General features: G+C 37.9%; 1 protein-coding gene across 1 annotated transcript in view; it reads left to right on the top strand.

Moving 5' to 3' along the window:
* Positions 1-19,687, top strand: part of cubn (cubilin (intrinsic factor-cobalamin receptor)) — a 35,202-nt gene that overhangs the window by 815 nt on the left and 14,700 nt on the right. Inside the window, exons 3-30 of the mRNA XM_056249253.1 lie at positions 452-580; positions 694-795; positions 875-978; positions 1,066-1,192; positions 2,089-2,257; positions 2,463-2,594; positions 3,737-3,832; positions 4,840-4,964; positions 5,048-5,234; positions 5,318-5,436; positions 5,522-5,756; positions 6,786-6,967; positions 7,062-7,224; positions 7,974-8,164; positions 8,252-8,408; positions 9,107-9,285; positions 9,376-9,541; positions 10,547-10,772; positions 10,863-10,993; positions 11,550-11,736; positions 11,814-11,974; positions 12,715-12,896; positions 12,998-13,154; positions 13,988-14,175; positions 15,806-15,965; positions 17,713-17,894; positions 19,132-19,306; positions 19,420-19,601. Coding sequence (XP_056105228.1) covers positions 452-580; positions 694-795; positions 875-978; positions 1,066-1,192; positions 2,089-2,257; positions 2,463-2,594; positions 3,737-3,832; positions 4,840-4,964; positions 5,048-5,234; positions 5,318-5,436; positions 5,522-5,756; positions 6,786-6,967; positions 7,062-7,224; positions 7,974-8,164; positions 8,252-8,408; positions 9,107-9,285; positions 9,376-9,541; positions 10,547-10,772; positions 10,863-10,993; positions 11,550-11,736; positions 11,814-11,974; positions 12,715-12,896; positions 12,998-13,154; positions 13,988-14,175; positions 15,806-15,965; positions 17,713-17,894; positions 19,132-19,306; positions 19,420-19,601 — 4,494 coding nt within the window. The remainder of the gene's footprint in view (positions 1-451; positions 581-693; positions 796-874; positions 979-1,065; positions 1,193-2,088; positions 2,258-2,462; positions 2,595-3,736; positions 3,833-4,839; positions 4,965-5,047; positions 5,235-5,317; positions 5,437-5,521; positions 5,757-6,785; positions 6,968-7,061; positions 7,225-7,973; positions 8,165-8,251; positions 8,409-9,106; positions 9,286-9,375; positions 9,542-10,546; positions 10,773-10,862; positions 10,994-11,549; positions 11,737-11,813; positions 11,975-12,714; positions 12,897-12,997; positions 13,155-13,987; positions 14,176-15,805; positions 15,966-17,712; positions 17,895-19,131; positions 19,307-19,419; positions 19,602-19,687) is intronic.

The following is a 19,687-nucleotide window of genomic DNA, read 5'->3' as shown; positions in this document are numbered from 1 at the left end:
ATTGTGTTTGTTGTCTTGCTTGTTTCGTTTTTTTATTTTTTTATTTTTACTTGTTTTGTTTTGTTGTCTTTTGTGTTTAATTTTTGTTTCATTTTGTTTGAATGTTTTTTGTTTTATTTTTACTAGTGTTTTGTTTCGTTGTCTTGTGTGCTTTTTTGTTTTGTTTTTGTTTAGTTTATTTTTTAGTTTATATTTAATTGTTTTTGTTATTTTGCTTTGTTCTGTTTCATTTTGTTTTAATGTTTTTAATTTTTTGACTTGTATTTAGTTTCATTGTTTGTTTTTTTGTATGCGTGTGCATTTTTTTTCTTTTTTTTTCCGTTTTATTCCATTTACATTCAATTTTCTTTATTCTAGTCTGCACAGATCAATCATTTTGTGTATGTTATTGAAGCACCTTGCATCCGGGAAAAGTTGTAATAAAGCTTAATCAAGTGCAACTCTGTTCCAGATCAAAATTAACAAAGATGACATCAATACCATCAAGAACAGCGGCCCGTCTCAGGAAGTGACAAACCAGCTCAATCAGCTCAACACCAGAGTGACTACACTTGAGTCAAAAGTTCAGACAATTGAACAGGTATTGCTGTAATCATCAAATTCACTCGAGGCTTATTGCTTATGTGATTTACAAGCCTTCCATTTCAGCCTTTACGATTTCATTTCAGTTGTGTGATATTCTTGATTTCATAGACAGTACAGCGGAAGACATGCAACAGCAATCCATGTCAGAACACAGGAACCTGCTTGAACTTGTTGGATGCCTTTCACTGTCTCTGTCCTGATAACTGGCAGGTCAGTCACTCAGATAGGCGTCTGTGCTTCTGTCCTGTTCATATGTGATTGACTGACACCTGGATCATTGTCTCTTCAGGGTCCCACATGTGCTGTAGATGTGAATGAGTGTCAGGTGTTAGCAGGAACTCCGCTGGGCTGTCAGAACGGGGCCACATGTGTGAATACACCCGGATCTTACACGTAATCCTCCGTTGTATGTCTTGTTTGCGGTTTTTGGTGTTTTATGAGACTTGTATGTTCATGTTTTTCTTTTCTTTTGTTTATCAGTTGCACCTGTACTCCAGAATGGTACGGTCCACACTGTACATCTCGCTATGATGACTGTGCAGGCGGAAGTCAGGATCTGTGTGTTCACGGCTTGTGCATTGATTCAGACAGAGTCAATCCCAATGAGGTGATTCAAAATGATGTGTATTTATTCATTTTCAGTTCTCTTCAGTTCATTTTTGGACAGAGAAACACAATGGCTCTCCCCAAAATGAATGAATTCTGTCATCATGTACTCCCCCTCATGTCGTACCTTTAAGAGTTTATCATAAAAAGACTGTCATGAAGGTGGTCCATACAACTTGTGCGCTGTATTCCAAGTCTCCTAAAGTCATACAATAGTTTTGTGTGATGTATATGCCAAAATTTAAGGCACTGACAGTTTAACAGGATGATCATGTTACCCTTTTCCAATTTCCAGTCTCCAAAAATGTCAAAGAGCATCATAAAATTAGTTTATTTGAATATCATAATAGCTTTAATTGGAGGAATAGACTATAATTTTAGTTAAAAAAAAGTTAGCATACGAGCTACTATTCAACATTTTTGGTTGGTAAGATTTTATTAATGTTTTTGAAAGAAGTCTGTTATGCTCATCACCAAGGCTGCATTTATTTGATAAAAAATACAGTAAAAACAGTAATATTGTGAAATACTATTACGATTTAAAATATCTGTTTTCTTTTTTAATATAGTTCTAAATGTAATTAATTTCTGTAATGGCAAAGCTGAATTTTTATCATCATTACTCACATGATCCTTCAGAAATCATTCTAATATGCTGATTGTCTGATATGATAATAATAAAATCTTACTGACTCCAAACATAGTGTCATGTATATGACTTCTGCACATAAGTAATATATACACAAAGTTTTGTTGTTTTTTAGCATTTTGGTCACCATTCACTTTCATTATACGTATGCTAAAGAGCAGTGTGAACATTCTGCTTAATATCTCCTTCTACATAACAAAGTCATATGGCTGTGGAACAACGTGCATGTCTTTTTCTTCTCTTTTCAGCCCAAGTATAAGTGTATCTGTGATGCTGGTTGGATGTCTCCACCCGGGGTGTCAGCGTGCACAGCTGATATTGATGAGTGCAGTCTCCAGAACAAGCCCTGCTCCACAAACCCCCCTGTGCAGTGCTTCAACACTCTGGGCTCGTTCTACTGCGGCGCCTGCCCTGCAGGTTTGACCACTCAGCACAGCTGAGCCACATCACATAGGATTATTGCAATGATGTCAATATCCATGATGTCAATTACTTATGCCCTTTTTTTTTAGATAGTTTATGTAGAAGATTATGAATGCATTTACATGTGAAGGCATTTGGCTGACTAGCAGATTTTTATCAAGAACATCTTTTCATGAAGTTCATTTTTTCTTTTCCTCAGGATGGCAGGGTAATGGTTACAGCTGCCAGGATGTCGATGAATGTGCCACAAACAATGGAGGTTGTTCTACTTCCCCCTTGGTGCCTTGTCTCAACACCATGGGCTCCTTCCACTGTGGACAGTGTCCTCCAGGTTTAGCTCACATCCTCATTCTCATAAGACCTGTTGTCTTAGAATAGTTCACCCAAAAATGAAAATTCTTGCACTAGTGTTCAAAAGTTTGGTGTCGGTACGATCTCTCTGTTTCTGAAAGTCTCTTCTGCTGATCAAGGCTGCATTTATTTGATCAAAAATACAGTAAAAACAGAAAATTAAGAAATATTTGTACAATTTAAAATAACTTTTTTGTTTTAATATATTCTAAAATGTAATTTATTATTGTGATTCAAAGCTGAATTTTTTAGCATCATTACTCCAGTCTTCAGTGTCACATGACCCTTCAGAAATCATTATAATATGCCGATTTGCTGCCCAAGAAACTTATTTTTATCAATGTTGAAAACAAGACTGCATTTTATTTCTTGTAATAGTCACTTTTGATCAATTTAATGCACACACACACACACAAAAAAAGCTCAATTTCTGACTCCTAACTTTTGAATGGTGTTATGTTGTTTGAAACCCATATCTGCGGAACGCAAAAGGTGCTTTTTTGTTTTGTTTTTTTGAGAACTGGGCGTTACTCTTAAAATAATTCACCATAAAAGTAGTCTTGTGCACTTTATTGGCAAGTCTTCCGAAGCCATATAATGGCTTTATGTGAGAAACGTGCTGAAATTTAAATAGTTTTTGGTGAACTATGCATTTAATATCTAAATCTTTAGAATCAAACTTTTGAGGTTGTTCTGTTGGTCTTGTCTTTTTTTTAAAATTCACTTTTGCTTCATAATTTCCTGTTAGAGATGGCTGGGAAAATGTAACCTGCCTATTTTTAGTACATCTCATATGTTTGTTGTTCCTCTGTCCTGCTTACAGCACAGGCTGGCTTGTAAAATCATGTTTTTTGCTCAGTGTAGTATGTTTCAAATAAGAGACAGATGAAATTTCATTATATTCCCTCTGGGAGAGATGGAGACGGACAGCTAGAGGTGGAGAGATGCATTTACTGGGTTCATTGAGGACAGTACTGTCTGCTAGTCCTGCTAATACATTCAGCTTTACAAGTCTCAATTGACTGCTAGATTGCAGAGAAAGACCAGACACACTGAAATGATTGAGCTAAAATAGCCATTAAATGTAAGATGAGACTGCTGACCCCATGTGTGTGTCCTCAGGCTATGAGGGAGACGGGAAGACTTGCACTCAAGCCAACATCTGCTCCACTAACAATGGAGGATGTTATCCACTGGCCACCTGTGCTTCCACTCCAGGTACACATGCATACAAACACAAATCCACTACTTTACTGTAGTTATCCTTTACAGCAGCGCATGACCAGTAGCATTTATGTTATAACAGGAGCAATAAAAAGGGTGTCAACCTTTATGTTGCAATGTCACCTCCTGATATAAAATACATTATTGCTATCTCTGTCCGTTTTTACTGTTTTTTTTTTGTCAATATCTTGTCATATTCATTAATTTGAGTAAATTTTACTCTGACTAAAATGGCTTTTAATTTTAGTAGATAACATTATTTGTTGATTACACTTTATTTTGAGTCCACTTTAGACATTCTACTAACTATAAGTAGCTTTGGAACTACATGTCAACTAACTCTCATTTCTTGGAAAGTTACTTATAAACAGTAAAATGTCTAAAATCGAAAATAAAGTGTTACCCAAAACAAAACCATTGTAATTTAAATTTATTATTTAAAAATTGTAATCAATGACAGAATCAAATCATAAAATACAAAACTAACACATAAAAATAAACTAATTACTAACTAAATTAAAACGTATTTTTTTTAACATCAATATTTATCAAAAACAACATTATCATGACCCCAAAAACTTTATCATGTTCACTATTTTAATAGAATTCTTATGAATTCTTTGTTTTAGAGTTTATTCATCGTTTACGTTTTAGTGCATTATGTATTCATCACAACATCACATATACTGTACATTCTTTTAATACTACATTTGTTGTACATCTCATATTATATTGTTTGAAATTATTATATTATTTCTATTTTTTCTTCTTCAAAAACATATGTTGTTTATATATGTGTGTAATATATTGTAATGTTTTCTCTTAATATTCTCGTCAGCCATATATTCGATTTAAAATAGTTAAATTATGGTCAGGATGCACATTTGTTTTGTCTCATCTTCTCTATCATTGGCAAAATCAATCTTTCCACATATTGAGGCAAAATAAAATTGAGTAGAAGATTTGCATCATAAATGGTTTAATTTTTGGTCTCCTTCCAGGAAGTATTATCCCATCATGCACCTGTCCTCCTGGTTACGTGGGTAATGGTTATGGACCTATGGGTTGTACTCAGATCAGCGACATTTGTGGCACTAGTAATCCTTGTGTAAATGGCCAGTGCGAGGTTAGTGTTCATCTCTAGCAATCTCTTATAACTTCCCAAAATGCAGCAGCCGGCATATTTTTTTTTTGTCTTGATCTCTCAAGAATACAGCCAGTGGCTACATCTGTCGCTGTGACCCGGGCTGGGCGGGTCAGAATTGCGATCAGAACGTGAACGAGTGCTCTAGCAATCCCTGCCAAAACGGAGGAACCTGCACTGATGGCATCAACGGCTACACCTGTACCTGCACCTCCCAATGGACGGGCCCGCAGTGCCAAACCCCACAGCAAGGTGTGTTTGTTACACAAGTGAGTAAGTATGTGATGGTATATGTTTTTTCATATGGTGACATCATGACCTTTTATGTGCATCAGAGTGTGGAGGAGTTTTGGAAAGTCCAGCTGGCACTTTCAGTTACCCTACAAATCCTGGAACGGGTGATTATGATCACCAGGTCACCTGTGCATGGGTCATCAGAACCGACCCTAGCAAGGTTAGTAAAGTTATCAGTGAACTTTTTCAAAAACCCGGGCTACTTGGTTTTGTGCTTGTGGTCAGTATTCGGTTGTTGTTCCCAGATTCTGCGGATTACCTTCCCGTTCTTCGACATCGAGAACAGCGCCTCCTGCAACTTCGATTTCCTGCAGGTCCACGATGGCGAGACTGCCTCCGCTTACATGATTGGGAAATACTGCGGCACTGCCGCCCCAGCCGAAGTTTTCAGCTCTCATAATTCTCTGTACTTCTGGTTCCGCTCCGATCATTCAGTCAGTGGACGTGGCTTCACCGTCGCCTGGCAATCCCAGGCACCAGGTAAACAAAGAATGCCCTTAAAGAGGCCATATCTTTTACAATGTCTTGATTTTGTTTTTAGGGTATACTAGAAAAGGTTTTCATGCTTAAAAGTTCTAAAAAAAAAACATTATTTTTCACATATTTGACATTGTTGCAGCACTTCTCTTCCCAGTCTCCCAGTAATACTCAGGGGTGCGTTTACCAAAAGCATCGTTAGCCGGTTGACCAATCACAAGACACTGTTCCAGCCGACCAATCAGAGCACACTGCTCTGGCAAAGCCAGCTATGGTCGCAAGTTCTTTTGAGTTGTGTTGGTTATGATGGAACTTAACCCTAACCATAGTTGGCTTTGGGAAACGCATCCCTATTTAGTTTCTGTCACCCCTCCTTCCAAAAAGCGCAGTGTGCTCTGATTGGATGGCTGGACCAGTGTGTTGTAATTGGTCAACCGGTTTGAGTATAATAACTGAGAATTTCAACACACTACCAATGCAACTAAACCAGGCCTCGCCTTTTTTGTGTTTGGAATTATTTAAATGAAGAATGTTGCGACGAGTTCCTTTCCGGAAAATAACTCAAGACTACAATCAAGGCGTTTCAGGGAGTTCAGAAACTGTGCGCACTGATGTGAAGATTAGTTCCTTTTGGAGTGGACTTGTGCTTTGTAACTTTGCAGACTTGAGAATGTAAAAAAACATAATAGGTCCTGGAAAATTTGCTAATTTTTTGCTCGATTTTTGCGGGTCAGTCAACAGTCAGTAATGTAGAAATTGAATGAAGCACAGCTCAGACAGAAGTCACCTTCAAACCAAGCAGCTTTCTGACGGTCAACATGGTGAATCTAGGTTTTCAACTAGATCCCATTGTGAAATATGCATAGGGAAATCTTTCGTCTTATGCAAAATCTCCAATCACATGGTATTCTATTAAAATGACTGGAACAAATGCAAATGGTGCAAATGATTTCCAACCTTGGGATAGTAGCAAATATTTGCATTAGCATGAATCGGATCTCATTCCACTATTCCTTTTTTTTTTCTCTCCAGTGTGCGGTGGGGAGTTGACCAATACATATGGTGACATCAAGTCACCCGGTTACCCAGGTAACTATCCACCTAACCGGGACTGTTATTGGACAGTGAATGTGAACCCTGGTCTGCTCATCACATTCGCTTTTGGCACCCTCAGTCTGGAGCACCATGATAACTGTAACTTTGACTACCTGGAGGTACATGCTTGTTGCATCCTGGATCTACATGAAAATTTGAACTATTTTCTGTGCGTATGTGTTAAATTCTTCAGTTTCCTGCTTTATTTTTTAGATCAGAGATGGACTGCTTCCAGAGGACACAGTTCTGGGAAAATACTGCAGTACAGCGTCGCCACCACCTCTACAGACGACGGGACCATCTGCCTGGATCCGCTTTCACTCTGATTTCAGCATCAGTGATTGGGGATTTCATATTACATACACTACCTCACCATGTAAGTAAAGTCCATTCCATCAAAACACAAGACAGGGGGATTGTCAGACATTTTACGTAGGATAATACACCTGTATGCTACCATTTAAAAGTTTGGATTTGGCAAAGCTGGCAAAATATATGAATTTACAGCATCATTACTCCAGTCTTCAGTGTCACATGATCCTTCATAAATCATTCTAATTTGATGATTTGATGCTCAAGAAACATTATCAATGTTGAAAACAGTTGTACTGCTTAATATTTTTCTGAAAACGTGATGCATTTTTTCAGGATTCTTCGATGAATAGAAAGTTCAAAAGAACAGCATTCATTTGAAATGGAAATATTTGGTAACATTATCAATGTCTTTACTCCCGCTGCATTTAATGTGTCCTTGTTTAATAAAAGCATTGATCCCAAACTTTTGAACGGGACCCACAGTTGATTTTACGACACTATTTTCTTGTTTGCATTTACTTCTTACAGCATGTAAATGATGTGTTGTATTTGTAATGCATTAGCGGTAATTCCAGTAACTGAGTTATGGTTCATTTGAACAGATCCATCAGTAGAATACTGTCCTTTTAAATGCTCATAAAGCAGTTTATTGGAGTTATATAGATATTAAAAGTCAGGAGTCACATTCTAAATGTTGTAAACGAACATGATCCTAGGTCCAATGCTAGGTTCAAATGGGCAAAGCCAACTGTCTTGCAATATTGGGACACATTTCTTGAGTGTAATGCAATTTACTCTGTGTGCCATCAGCTGACCCAGGCTGTGGAGGCGTCTTTACAGACACAGAAGGCATCATCATCTCTCCTAACTGGCCTAATAACTATGCTCACAATAGGCAGTGTATTTATATCATCAGACAGCCACGCAGTGAATTGGTGGCGCTCAACTTCACCCACATGGACCTGGAGAATCATAGTGGCTGTGTTTTTGATTTTGTGGAGGTATGATCTGTGTAATTAATGTGGATGAGAGGAACATATAGTAGCATTTTGATCTTATCATGTTTCCTTATCTATCAAATCTCTCAGGTTCGAGACGGGACGGGTGAAACCGGCCCACTCATTGGGAAGTACTGTGGAAGTACCCTGCCAGCACCAATGTTGTCCACCACTAATGGACTCTGGATCCGTTTCAAGTCTGACAGCTCTGTGTCCCGTGCTGGTTTCAGGGCCATGTATGAAATTGGTGAGACAATGAAACATCCTTTTTATGTAAAGCATATGACGCCCACTGAATGCCAAATGTCATTTTTCTAAAATGTTAAGGAAAAGAGTAAAAACAGTATGGTCAGAAACATACTCTATGCAAGCAAACTCAAACATGAATGCTTTGCTAAACACATTGCAAGCATGCAGTCCCATATTCAATTTATAATGTTTGCCATTAAAGTTAGTAACAAATCTTTTCTCATGTATTGTGACGTACATTTGTGTGTAACATTATCTTTCGAGATGTACACGTTGAATTACGCTAAGAATTCTCTTGCGCAATGACATGTAATTGAATAATTTTAAAACAATTTGGTTACACTTGTTACAATGTAGTTACTATAATTAGAACTATAAATTATGCAATAATTACATGCAACTATCCCTAATCCAAACCCTAATTCTAACCATAACCTTATAGTAAGTACATGTAGTTCATTATTATTACTCAGTACTTAAATATAATTACACTGTAACAAGGACACCTTAAAATAAAGTGTAACCCACAATTTTATGGTGTCTATGTTAAAGTGTAATTAGTAATTAGTACGGAGTAAAATTAACTACATGTATTTACTATAGCTTTAACTGTCATAAATATTTAAATATTTGTATGAGAAATAATGTACCCCGTCCAGTATAGACATGATCTCAGAGTTGAACTGTTTTTGCCAGGTTGCGGAGGAACGCTCTCTGGAACCGGTCAGATCCGCACTCCCATGTACCCTGACTCATACCCCCACAACAAAGTGTGTGAGTGGGTCATTAACCAACCCGAGGGCTTTGTGGTCACTCTCAACTTCCTCACCTTTGACGTCGAGGGAAGCAGCTCATGTGCCTTCGATTATGTGGAGGTACAATGTTAGCGTTGTGCTAATCCTATTCAGTCAAAATACAGATTTCACTGTGCATTTCTTCTGAAACTTCACTTTCTGCTCGCTCAGGTGAGAGACGGTCCCAGCGCTAGCTCCCCTCTGATTGGTCGATATTGTGGAATTAACATGCCTCCCATGCTGGAGTCCACCCAGAAGTCCATGTTCATCCAATTCAAAACCGATTCAAGTGTCTCCAACCATGGTTTCACTGCTGAGTTTGCGTCCGCAGAGCAAGGTAAACTATAGTTTTGTTCTTTTGAAAAAATATACATATATTGTATATACTACCTAATGAGTAACCTATCTAGACTAAGCAGGCATCTCAAAATTCACCTTAAACAATGTGGTGGCAATGTTTACAGTATTACGGGATGCCTGTATATTTTACTTCTTTACCGTATATTTTAAGTGACATAATCATCAGGTGGTTTCAGGTGGAACAATAGAAAGCCAAACAATGAATCAGAGTTAATCGTAAATGGCCTGTCCATAAAACATTGACAATATTCATATACCTCTACAGTATAGATGGTGCACAGGGTCATACACAAAAAGACTATCAGGGTAACACAGATTACACAAAAAAATGCAATAGAAAATATAACACAAAGCACTTTAATGTACATTACTAATAACAAAAATAAGAAGAAACAACACTATTTAAAAAAAAAAGTATGTGATGGGTAATGCAGGGAGTCCTTTTACTGTTTTTCTCCATAAATTATATGGTAATTAATAATTATATGGTAATTAATAACCTTACATATATTGCAATTTTACAATGTTTCACTGTATATGGTAATGTAACTTGCAGTTAACCAGTTAACAGGTTTTTATTGTACCATTGTTACAGTATTTTAGTTTTTTTTTTACAGTATAGGCAATATTATGCTGCCTTCTGAAATGCTTTTTTGGCATGTATCCTTTGCATAGGAGGCAATCCCAGAAGTCAAAAAGTTAGTCAAAAACTTAATCCAAGATGGCAGATGTCTCTATTATAAATATGCTTATTTTTCGTTCAGTAGTGAAAAGTGGTTCAATCTAATTTAAAGAGTTGACTCTCATTGTGCTCGCTTGTATTTAGCTGTTAGATTAGCAACATGCTAATCAACTGTGAGTTGAGTTCCCTGTGTTTATGCTAATGTTTGGCAGTAGAACAGGAAACCGAAAGGTTGTGGGTTTGATTCCCATAAAAAAAATGTATGGGAACTATTTCGAAATGAATTGATCATTTTTACAGGTTGTGGAGAGACTCTCACTGAACCGACGGGTTCATTCACCAGCCCGGGGCATCCCACGGACTACCCTCATGGAGCCAATTGTACCTGGTACATCTCTGTTCCGCCCGGCAACATCATCCGTCTGTCATTCACAACCTTCAACCTGGAGTATCACACTAACTGCGCATATGACTATGTGGATGTCTATGATAATGGCACAGCGCTGACTGGCACTCTTCTAGGCAGGTCAGAATCCAAAAAGCGTGACGTTTCAGGACACTTAATTAAAGATGTGTAAATGAATATGCTGGAAAATGTTGGTTATTTTGTGCTCAGGTTCTGTGGGCGGTCAGTTCCTCCTTCTCTAACCAGCACTGATAGTCTGATGACCGTCCTGCTGGTCTCTGACTCCAGTCTGTCTGCGGAAGGCTTTTCTGCCGGCTATGTCTCCATCGATGCGAGCACAGGTATAATTTTATTGCAGTAACTGGATTTGACCTCATTGTCTCAGGCCTCATTGGGAAGCTCGGGTTTAGATGGCCTTTTTCAAGTGAGCTTTATTGTGATTCTGCTGCATGTAGAGACTAAAGCCTCGTTCAGACTATCAGTCCAAATCAGATTTTTGTGCATATGCAATTGGAATCATATTAAGCAAGTCTGAATGGCAAAAAGTCACATGAAATGCCATTTTTACTAATCTTTTTTTTGGCATATGCCTACCAGTGCAACACCATTTCCATATAAACCAATGCAGATATTCCGGAAAACGAAAGAGCGCCACGGGATGCACAAAACGGATCTGAACAGTTGTGATACACAGTGTGGAAAGTCAATAATTTAAATCAGATTCCAATTGGATACACAAAAAATCAGATTTGGACTGACAGTGTGAACATAGCTTAATTGTTGCGCTCCACAGGACCACAGTGTTACATATATTTCATATTTTATTGTAATATCATATGCTACATATGTATAATATTTTATTTAATTGTGATTAAATCTATGTTTTTGCCCATGCAGATTGCAGTGAGGTGTTTAGGACACCCACCGGGGAGTTCAGCTCACCCAACTACCCTGACAATTACCCCACCAGTCGGGAGTGTGTCTATAGAATCATTGTGGAAGTCAACATGCAGATCATGCTTAACATCTCAGACTTCGAGCTGGAGGGATTCAGTTCCTGCGGTTTTGACTATTTAGAGATCAGGTGAGGGACTCTTCCAGTGTCTTGGGTCAATGATTTGGTCACTTTATGGTTCTAAAACACTTTTCTTTCTCTTACAGAGATGGAGGCTATGAAACATCCCCCCTGATTGGTCATTATTGTGGAACAAATGGTCCGCCCATAATAGTATCCCATAGCAACAGGCTGTGGCTAAAATTCCGATCCGACCATACGCTCACCTATAGGGGGTTTAAAGCCCACTGGGATGGCACACAGACAGGTAATTATTTGTTTTCAATAATTTATAATATTGAATATTTTACAATATTTATAATGCAATATTTGTTTGTAATGTTATTACTTTAACTTATTTTCAGTTAGTGCCAAGGCATTTATCATTTTTGTTTTAAGATTTTAATCTAATGTTTTTATTTTATTTAAGCTTTATTTCAATGAAGAACAAGATTTTTAATAGTTTTAGTAATTTTATTGTGCTTTTGTTATTTTTATTAGTTTTTTAATATTTCTATTTGGCTTTTTTTGTCCTTTAGAATATTTAATATTGAATAATATTTATAATATTATATTATATTTATAATAGTTTTTAAGTCTTTTAGTTTTTAGTCTTTTAGTTTTAGTAATTTTAGTAACTTTTTTAAACTTTTAAGTTGCCAAAGCAACATTTCTAGTTTTCGCTTGTTTTTTAGTTTTTCATGTAATATTTATATTTTATTTCAGCTTTATTTCAATAAAGATTTTTATTATTATTTCTAGGTGCCGTTTACACGATAGCGTTTTCAATTGAAAACATAAAACATTTTAATGCCAATGCCAATAACAACACTGTTCCAAAAAGTATAAGTACTGGTAGTCTTGAAGTAAAAAAAAAAAATCTGAATATCTTTACAATATTTAGCGCTAATATCAATCTGCTTACCTGGTACACACAATTTTGTTTCCTGGATATATGCAATATGCACCAGATGGTCAGTGGACTATATTATGCCATCTCTGTTGTAGGTTGTGGCGGGACATTGACCACAAGCGTCGGAGGTTTCACCTCCCCCAACTACCCCCTACCCTATCACGCCAACGCTGAATGCTACTGGCACATCAAAACCAGTGCTGGAAGCAGGGTCATGCTCAGCTTTGGAGACTTTCACCTGGAGAACTCTATCGACTGCTTCTACGACTACTTAGCGGTTAGAGAACAAAGAATTAGACAATTTACTACACAGTTGTAGAGTTCTCTATAAAAGATATTAAGTTTAAATCCGTCTCTGATGTGTATATGTTTTACCAGGTGTATGATGGAGACAGCACCAATGCTGTTCAGCTTGCCAAGCTGTGTGGAAATCAGATTCCACCTCCCATCAATTCCTCCATAGAGAACATGTATGTGAAACTACGTACAGACAGCATCATCCACACTGGAGGATTTCTGGCTAACTACCAAACCAGTGAGTGACACCCGAACACCCAAGCAACGGCCTGACGTTGTTACAAAAGTCTCTTACAAAGCTCTTTCAAAAGAAGTATTGTGGCAGTACCATGGTACAGAGATGGTATGAGTGGAATTTTTTTATGTATTTATACTTTGGAACAAACACTGATGAGCCAAAAGTTTATGAAAACTTTATTATAACTAGTCACAGGTGAAGTGAATCTTGTTGATCATCTACTACCAGGGCCACATATTAAGGTCTGGGTAGATTTGAGGGTAAACAAGACAAACAAACTGAAAGAGAATATAATTTTTACAATGGATTCCATGATATTTAAATGATACTTCGAATACCTTGGTATTACTATGGTGCATTCCCAAAAACGTAGGAATAACATGGTACTTTTTTTGTAAATGAATAAATAAAGATTACTGCAGTGCTTCGGTTTTGGTTTTAAATCCATGAATAATGCACTTCAGTGCTCCTGTGTTTGTACTTGGCGGATAAGTTCACCCAGAGGACACTGACTCTTTTTGGATCTCTGCTTTTTTGTCTTGTTTTAATTATGTTTGTGGAGGTGAAATGTCACAGTTTAGAACTCAGTGAAGCGCTATTTATCTTCTTTTGTGCATTTTCTTAGTCGTTTGCCTTTTCTTAGGCTGTCAGTGGTCACATGCCACTGTGTTTCCCAGACACTAAAACTTTACTGCAGGGTCAAATCCAGCTCTAGCCCTTATGGCAAGATGCCACTGGTGTTTAAAATATTCTCCGAGTTCTTGATATTAAATAATTATTCCCGTCTCATGTTATTAATATGATGTTCATCAGGACTGGCTTTTCTCCTGTAGTTTGCCAGGGTGTGCTGATTGCCAATCGGAGCCGGGGAAGGATTGAGAGTGTGAACTTCCCCAATAACTACCCATCTCGTGCCGACTGCAGCTGGACCATCCAGGCCTCCATGGGCAACAACATCAACTACACTTTTATAGTCTTTGAGGTGGAACAAAGCTTCGGATGTTCCTATGACTATGTGAAGGTCAGCACATGCTTTATCAAGCCTAAAAACACAGTTCATGGTTAGGCCACATCTTAAAATATACAGGTACTCAATATTGATACTTAAAGTCAACTTGAAATCAAAATGGACTTTACTGACTTTCTTAGTAGACTTTCTGATTTTATTTAGAATGATTAATCAGGGAATGTTATTCTAAATTAAAACAAAAAGTTTATCTTTGTAATCTATCATCAAAATAAATGAATAACTTGCTCTGCCTCTGAAGGACCAAAACCAATAACCAAATAGTTATTTAGGCATCGTTTTCAGGCTGATTCTTTTCTAAAATGATAGATTTGATAAAGAAAAGGATGCGTTGAGATGCTTTAGATGGTGAATTTGACCTTCGGCCTTGTCCGGCTCTATTTTGATATGAAACGCTCACTACTCATGATCCAATCAATTCCTGATGCATAGAATCAATCTTGCAAAATGCAAGAAAAAGTCAATCTTGTTTTGCTTTGAAATATGTGACTTTGTGTAAATGAAATCGGTTGTGAATGCTGGTTCTTGTTGTCCTTAAAGTCTGCATGGAACTGAAGTCCTTTCTTCACTATTGTGACGTACATCCGAAAAAGAAAGAATGTAGGAATGTTGATTTTGTACATCGAGAATTGGTTGAATCATCATTTGCCATCATAAGCGACTGCAATATTTCCATAAAAAAATAAGAATTGTCGATTTAGATTTTATGGTGACTTTAAGAGATCTCTTTTCGGGAGACTGAGTTTGTTTTTCTGACTCTAGGATAGTCTACATGTCTTTTCAAGCTTGTATTATCTTATTATTTCTCTGCGAATGGGGTCAAGTAGTCTAATTCTTGTTGGACAGTTTGCCATTCAATTACACTACACTGATTTACTGGCAGAGCCTTTGCAAATGTACAATGGGCCTTTGAGTTCCTCTTAGTTCACTCATCGCCATGGCAATCTAAACAGTGATGACATCATGGGGACTTTTGTTGAGATGTTGAGAGTTATTTTCTGAGCTCAGAGCCTACACTCTGTTTTCATAAACCTCATTCCATAGATGGGCTTTCATCCTTTTACAGTTGTGTTGGATATTTTGAAATGTGATGATGGCTACTTTATGGAATGTGAAATTTTGTGTGCAAGCCAACAATAGCTCAGCACACTTTTGTTCCGGAGGCAGTAGAACAGATGGTCTGAATTACTGATGGTTAGTTATTGGTTGCATTTCTTGTGAAAGGTCACTACTAAATACATATGTGTGTTATTTCCAAATATAAATTCCAAAATAAGCCCGATACAAAAAGAATGACACACACACACACACACACACACACACGCACACACACACTCTCTCACACACACACACACACACACACACACACACAATATATACAGTATATGTGTGTGTGTGTGTGTATATATCTGGATGGATGGATGGATGGATGGATGGATGGATGGATGGATGGATGGATGGATGGATGGATGGATGGATGGATGGATGGATGGATGGATGGATGGATGGATGAATGAATGAATGGATGGATGGATGAAGTATGTATAATATGAAAATTAAAAGGATTTTACTGTAAAGACTAGATATTATTGTATAAATAATCTCTATTCCTGTTCTTGTCTAGCTATATGATGGTCCAAACGAACAGTCTCCTCTGATTGGTACATTCTGTGGGAACACACCTCCTCCAGCCAATACCACCACCGGTACCAGCCTTCACATTGTGTTCCGGTCCGACAATTCAGTTTCATACAGAGGCTTCCAAATGGACTGGTACCAGAATGGTAAGATCCAATACAAAGCTGATTGGGTGCTTTTCTTGAATAGAGTACAAAATAGTGGTTCACCTTCATGGGATTTGTGCCATTTGTTCTTTAAGTCTGCATTCATAAAAAGTACCACATTCATTACCTGTGTCAGCCTCAAAGCATTGTGTGAAACATCTAGACGTGTATGACAGTGGATGAGGTTCTCAGAATAGAAGGAAATAACATATGCGGAGTCGCTGTTGGGCAGCCAGGGGTCAGCGACCTGTAGTCTCTTGAGTGATGATGACACTGAATCTGTAAGGAAAAATAGCAGTCCTAATGGGCAAACGAGTGACATCACTTAGGAAGGCTTCACTCTGATTGGCCAGCAGCTGATTACCAGCGATGAATGAATCCAGCAAAGAAAGGAAGGAAAGATTTAGTGTAGCCACTGCTGATGCTGTAGAATTTCAGGATTTGGAGTGGATTTTATGCACATGTATTAGTTTATATCCTGTAAAAATCTTTTCCAGAATGACAGTGTGGAAAAAAAAGGCTACAAGCTTTTCTAGAGAGGGCAGATCTCTCTGTTTTGGGAGATGACCCTGTTTAGCTCTGGCTATGTCACACTTAAAGTCAACACAAATTAATCATACACAATAGTTTAATCTCAAACCTTTAATTTAATCCATATCCTAATCGTATATCACCAAAAAATGACCAAGACATACATTTCTGAGATGTATATTTGTGTGTAGCCATGTATGTGTCTCTGTCTTTGTGCTTGTGGGACTTCGAGTCACATGGCTGAAGGGTGTGGACTGTTATTTTTGCTGTCAGAGCAGGATCAGAGTGAGACACATATGGAACTTTTTAATCATTTATGCACCCCTGTCTGTGTGATGATGTCATTATTTGGAAGGAAATGATCTTGGTTTCCATGGACACAATGTGTAGAGAATGTAATGTAATAACACTGTAATGTGCACAGCACTGTTCTGCAGCTGTAAAAACCTTCCTGAGGGAGAGCAAAATGACAAACGAAGAGTAAAAACAGATACAAAAAAACATCCCTATCATAAGAGAAAGTAATTTAATGGATAAATCATGCCAGTGCTGTGGAAATTCCTCTATTTAATGACCCACATTAAAGTATTTAATGACCCACAAGCCAATTGATCCGTTTTGAAAATGTAAAAAGTAACTCCACCCTTCCTTTGTCCTCTCACAGACCTGTGGACGCTGTTGAGATTGATCTTATTGATTAAGACAGCGGGGGGTGGAGAAAATGAAACCGTTCTGACCGATCTTCGGTGAATATCACATTACACTGACCGCATTTTAGTCTTGTTGCTACTGCTTTGCTTGCGGTGAGGGTCAATATGGTTTCATATTTCCTCTGATAAGCTTGATGTGAGACATTTTTCCTGTCTGGACACTGTAATGCAACTGTCTGTCTTCTGTCTTCAGCATCTCAGAACACATTTACAGAGTGTCATAAAACTAAACAAGTTGCATAGTAGTGCAGACACTGCCAGACTTCACTTAGAAAATATACTGTTGTGATATCAGAAGGAAATACTAGGGTAAGGTGATTATAACCATGATACATGTTAAAAAAAATTAAACCTAATTTGCTCTTTGGTTGCCTTCTATTGGGATTGCAATTTATACAAAAGGTTGTGTTACATGTTCTGTTTTGCAAACATTGAACTTTAATGTGTATCCCTGATCCAAAACAGGGAAAGAAAAAGTCAAAGTACCTCACTGTCACCCCCTGCAGGTTGTGGTGGAGAACTCTTCGGGCCTGCTGGTGCCTTCAACAGCCCAGGCTATCCTGACAAATACCCAGAAAACCGTGAATGCATCTGGCACATCCATACCAGCCCTGGTAGTAGCATCTCCATCACCATCCTTGAGTTTGACGTGGAGTATCATCCTGACTGCAATTTTGACAAGCTGGAGGTATGCAAAAAAAAAAAAACCCGAGGATGTGCATTGAACACATTGAACATTTACACTGAGCGCACTTAATGATATACTGTATCCCACAAAGCAGTACACTCAGCTACCTTTAGTTTCCAGTTTGATGAAAAACTGAAATCAATATCAAGTATCTAAAATTCAGTGTAGTGTAAGATACTGCTGTGCTCATAGATAGATACTGCATAAAAAAGCAATTGACAGTGCACAGTATATACTGCCCTGTAAGTAGTATGCTAAAGTATTTTAAGTATTAAAGTATTTAAAAGTGATTTTTAATTTACTTTCTGAATTATTATTATATTTAAATATTAGGTGATGCGTATTAGGTTATTATGTCCCCTGCAGTCAAAATGGCTCACTTGTTCATTATCAAAATTCAAGTGTGTGTGTTTATGTGGGTGTGTGCCTGCTCATGCCCCGTCGGCATCTGCTGGGCTCTGTGGGTGTACTGTATGTTTTGTAGCGTAGACCTGTGGAATGCTGACCTCCACTGTAGCACTGAATAGAGCCAACAGGGCAGAAATTAACTGGAAATCAGAGCTTAGAGAGAGGGCTTAGGGACAGTCTCACACACACACACACACACACACACACACACACACACACACACACACACACACACACGCACACACACACACACACACACACACACACACACACAGATGCCTGTTAAAAACCAGACATTGTTTTAGGCAGTGATTCTTAGTGGCCTATAGTTCATTACATCACTGGTCATCACAAACTTTTTTTTAAATATCTGATGGTGTCTGCAAATGCAATTTTCATCAATATTTAAACATTTAAGCAGCAGTTAGAAATGTAAGTATGACTGTCTTAAAAGGATAGGGTAGAAAACAATTGTCATGCAAACATTTTACAATATAAAATAATTGATATATGATACTGTTCAAAACTTTGATCCAATTTGATATTTTGACACTTTCTGGTAGTTAGTAGTTAGAAAGTAAGTGAAAAATGTCCATAGCCAAATAATAATTGAATTACATACAATTCTGGGTCAAGTTGGTGAAAAAAAATCAAAGAACAGTCAAGTTTGATAAAAGGGTCTAAGGAAAGCTCAAGTATCATTTGATTTTTGAACCCACTTGGTTTGGTATTTTGCTATCTTATGCAGTGGCATTTAGATATTTTTAAATGACCTTTGTCTTGAAAATGACCAGTCTGTAAGTATCCCCTCACCTTTGACCTTTATCAGGTGTATGGAGGGCCTGACCTCTCCGCCCCACGATTGGCCCAGCTTTGCACCACACGCCCTCCCAATAACCCCCTACAGGTGGCCAGTACAGGTAATGCGGTCACCGTCCGATTCACATCTGATGCATACGTGAGTGGCAGAGGATTCAACGCAACATGGGTAGAGGTCCCAGGAGGTTAGTTATCGGTCTGTTACAGAATTCTTGTATCTGTAGTTGAATACTAATCAATTATATTATTTGAGTTTCCTGCTAATGAACTTCTTAAAATCTTCCCTTTGAAAATGCAGGATGTGGAGGGATTGTCACAGCCCCCAGTGGAGAGATCCACTCTCCGCAGTATCCCAACAACTATCCTGACAATGTGGACTGCTCCTGGGTCATCACAGTGGATGTAGGGCATCGGGTCTTCTTCAACTTCACTGATCTGGATCTAGAAAATCAGAGCTCATGTGCTTTTGACTACGTGGTTGTGAGTAACTGACCTTTCTGTCGGCGTGTGATCCATTTCATGCCCAGCATTTGTGATTTCTTGATGTTACAGACCAGTGAATCACA

This window comes from Rhinichthys klamathensis, unplaced genomic scaffold (genome assembly GCF_029890125.1).
Source record: "Rhinichthys klamathensis goyatoka isolate OS25496 unplaced genomic scaffold, OSU_Roscu_1.1 h1tg000059l_1, whole genome shotgun sequence".
Taxonomy (NCBI): Eukaryota; Metazoa; Chordata; class Actinopteri; order Cypriniformes; family Leuciscidae; genus Rhinichthys; species Rhinichthys klamathensis.
The sequence above is the reverse complement of the archived record's forward strand: the minus strand, read 5'-3'. Positions and strand labels throughout refer to the sequence as shown.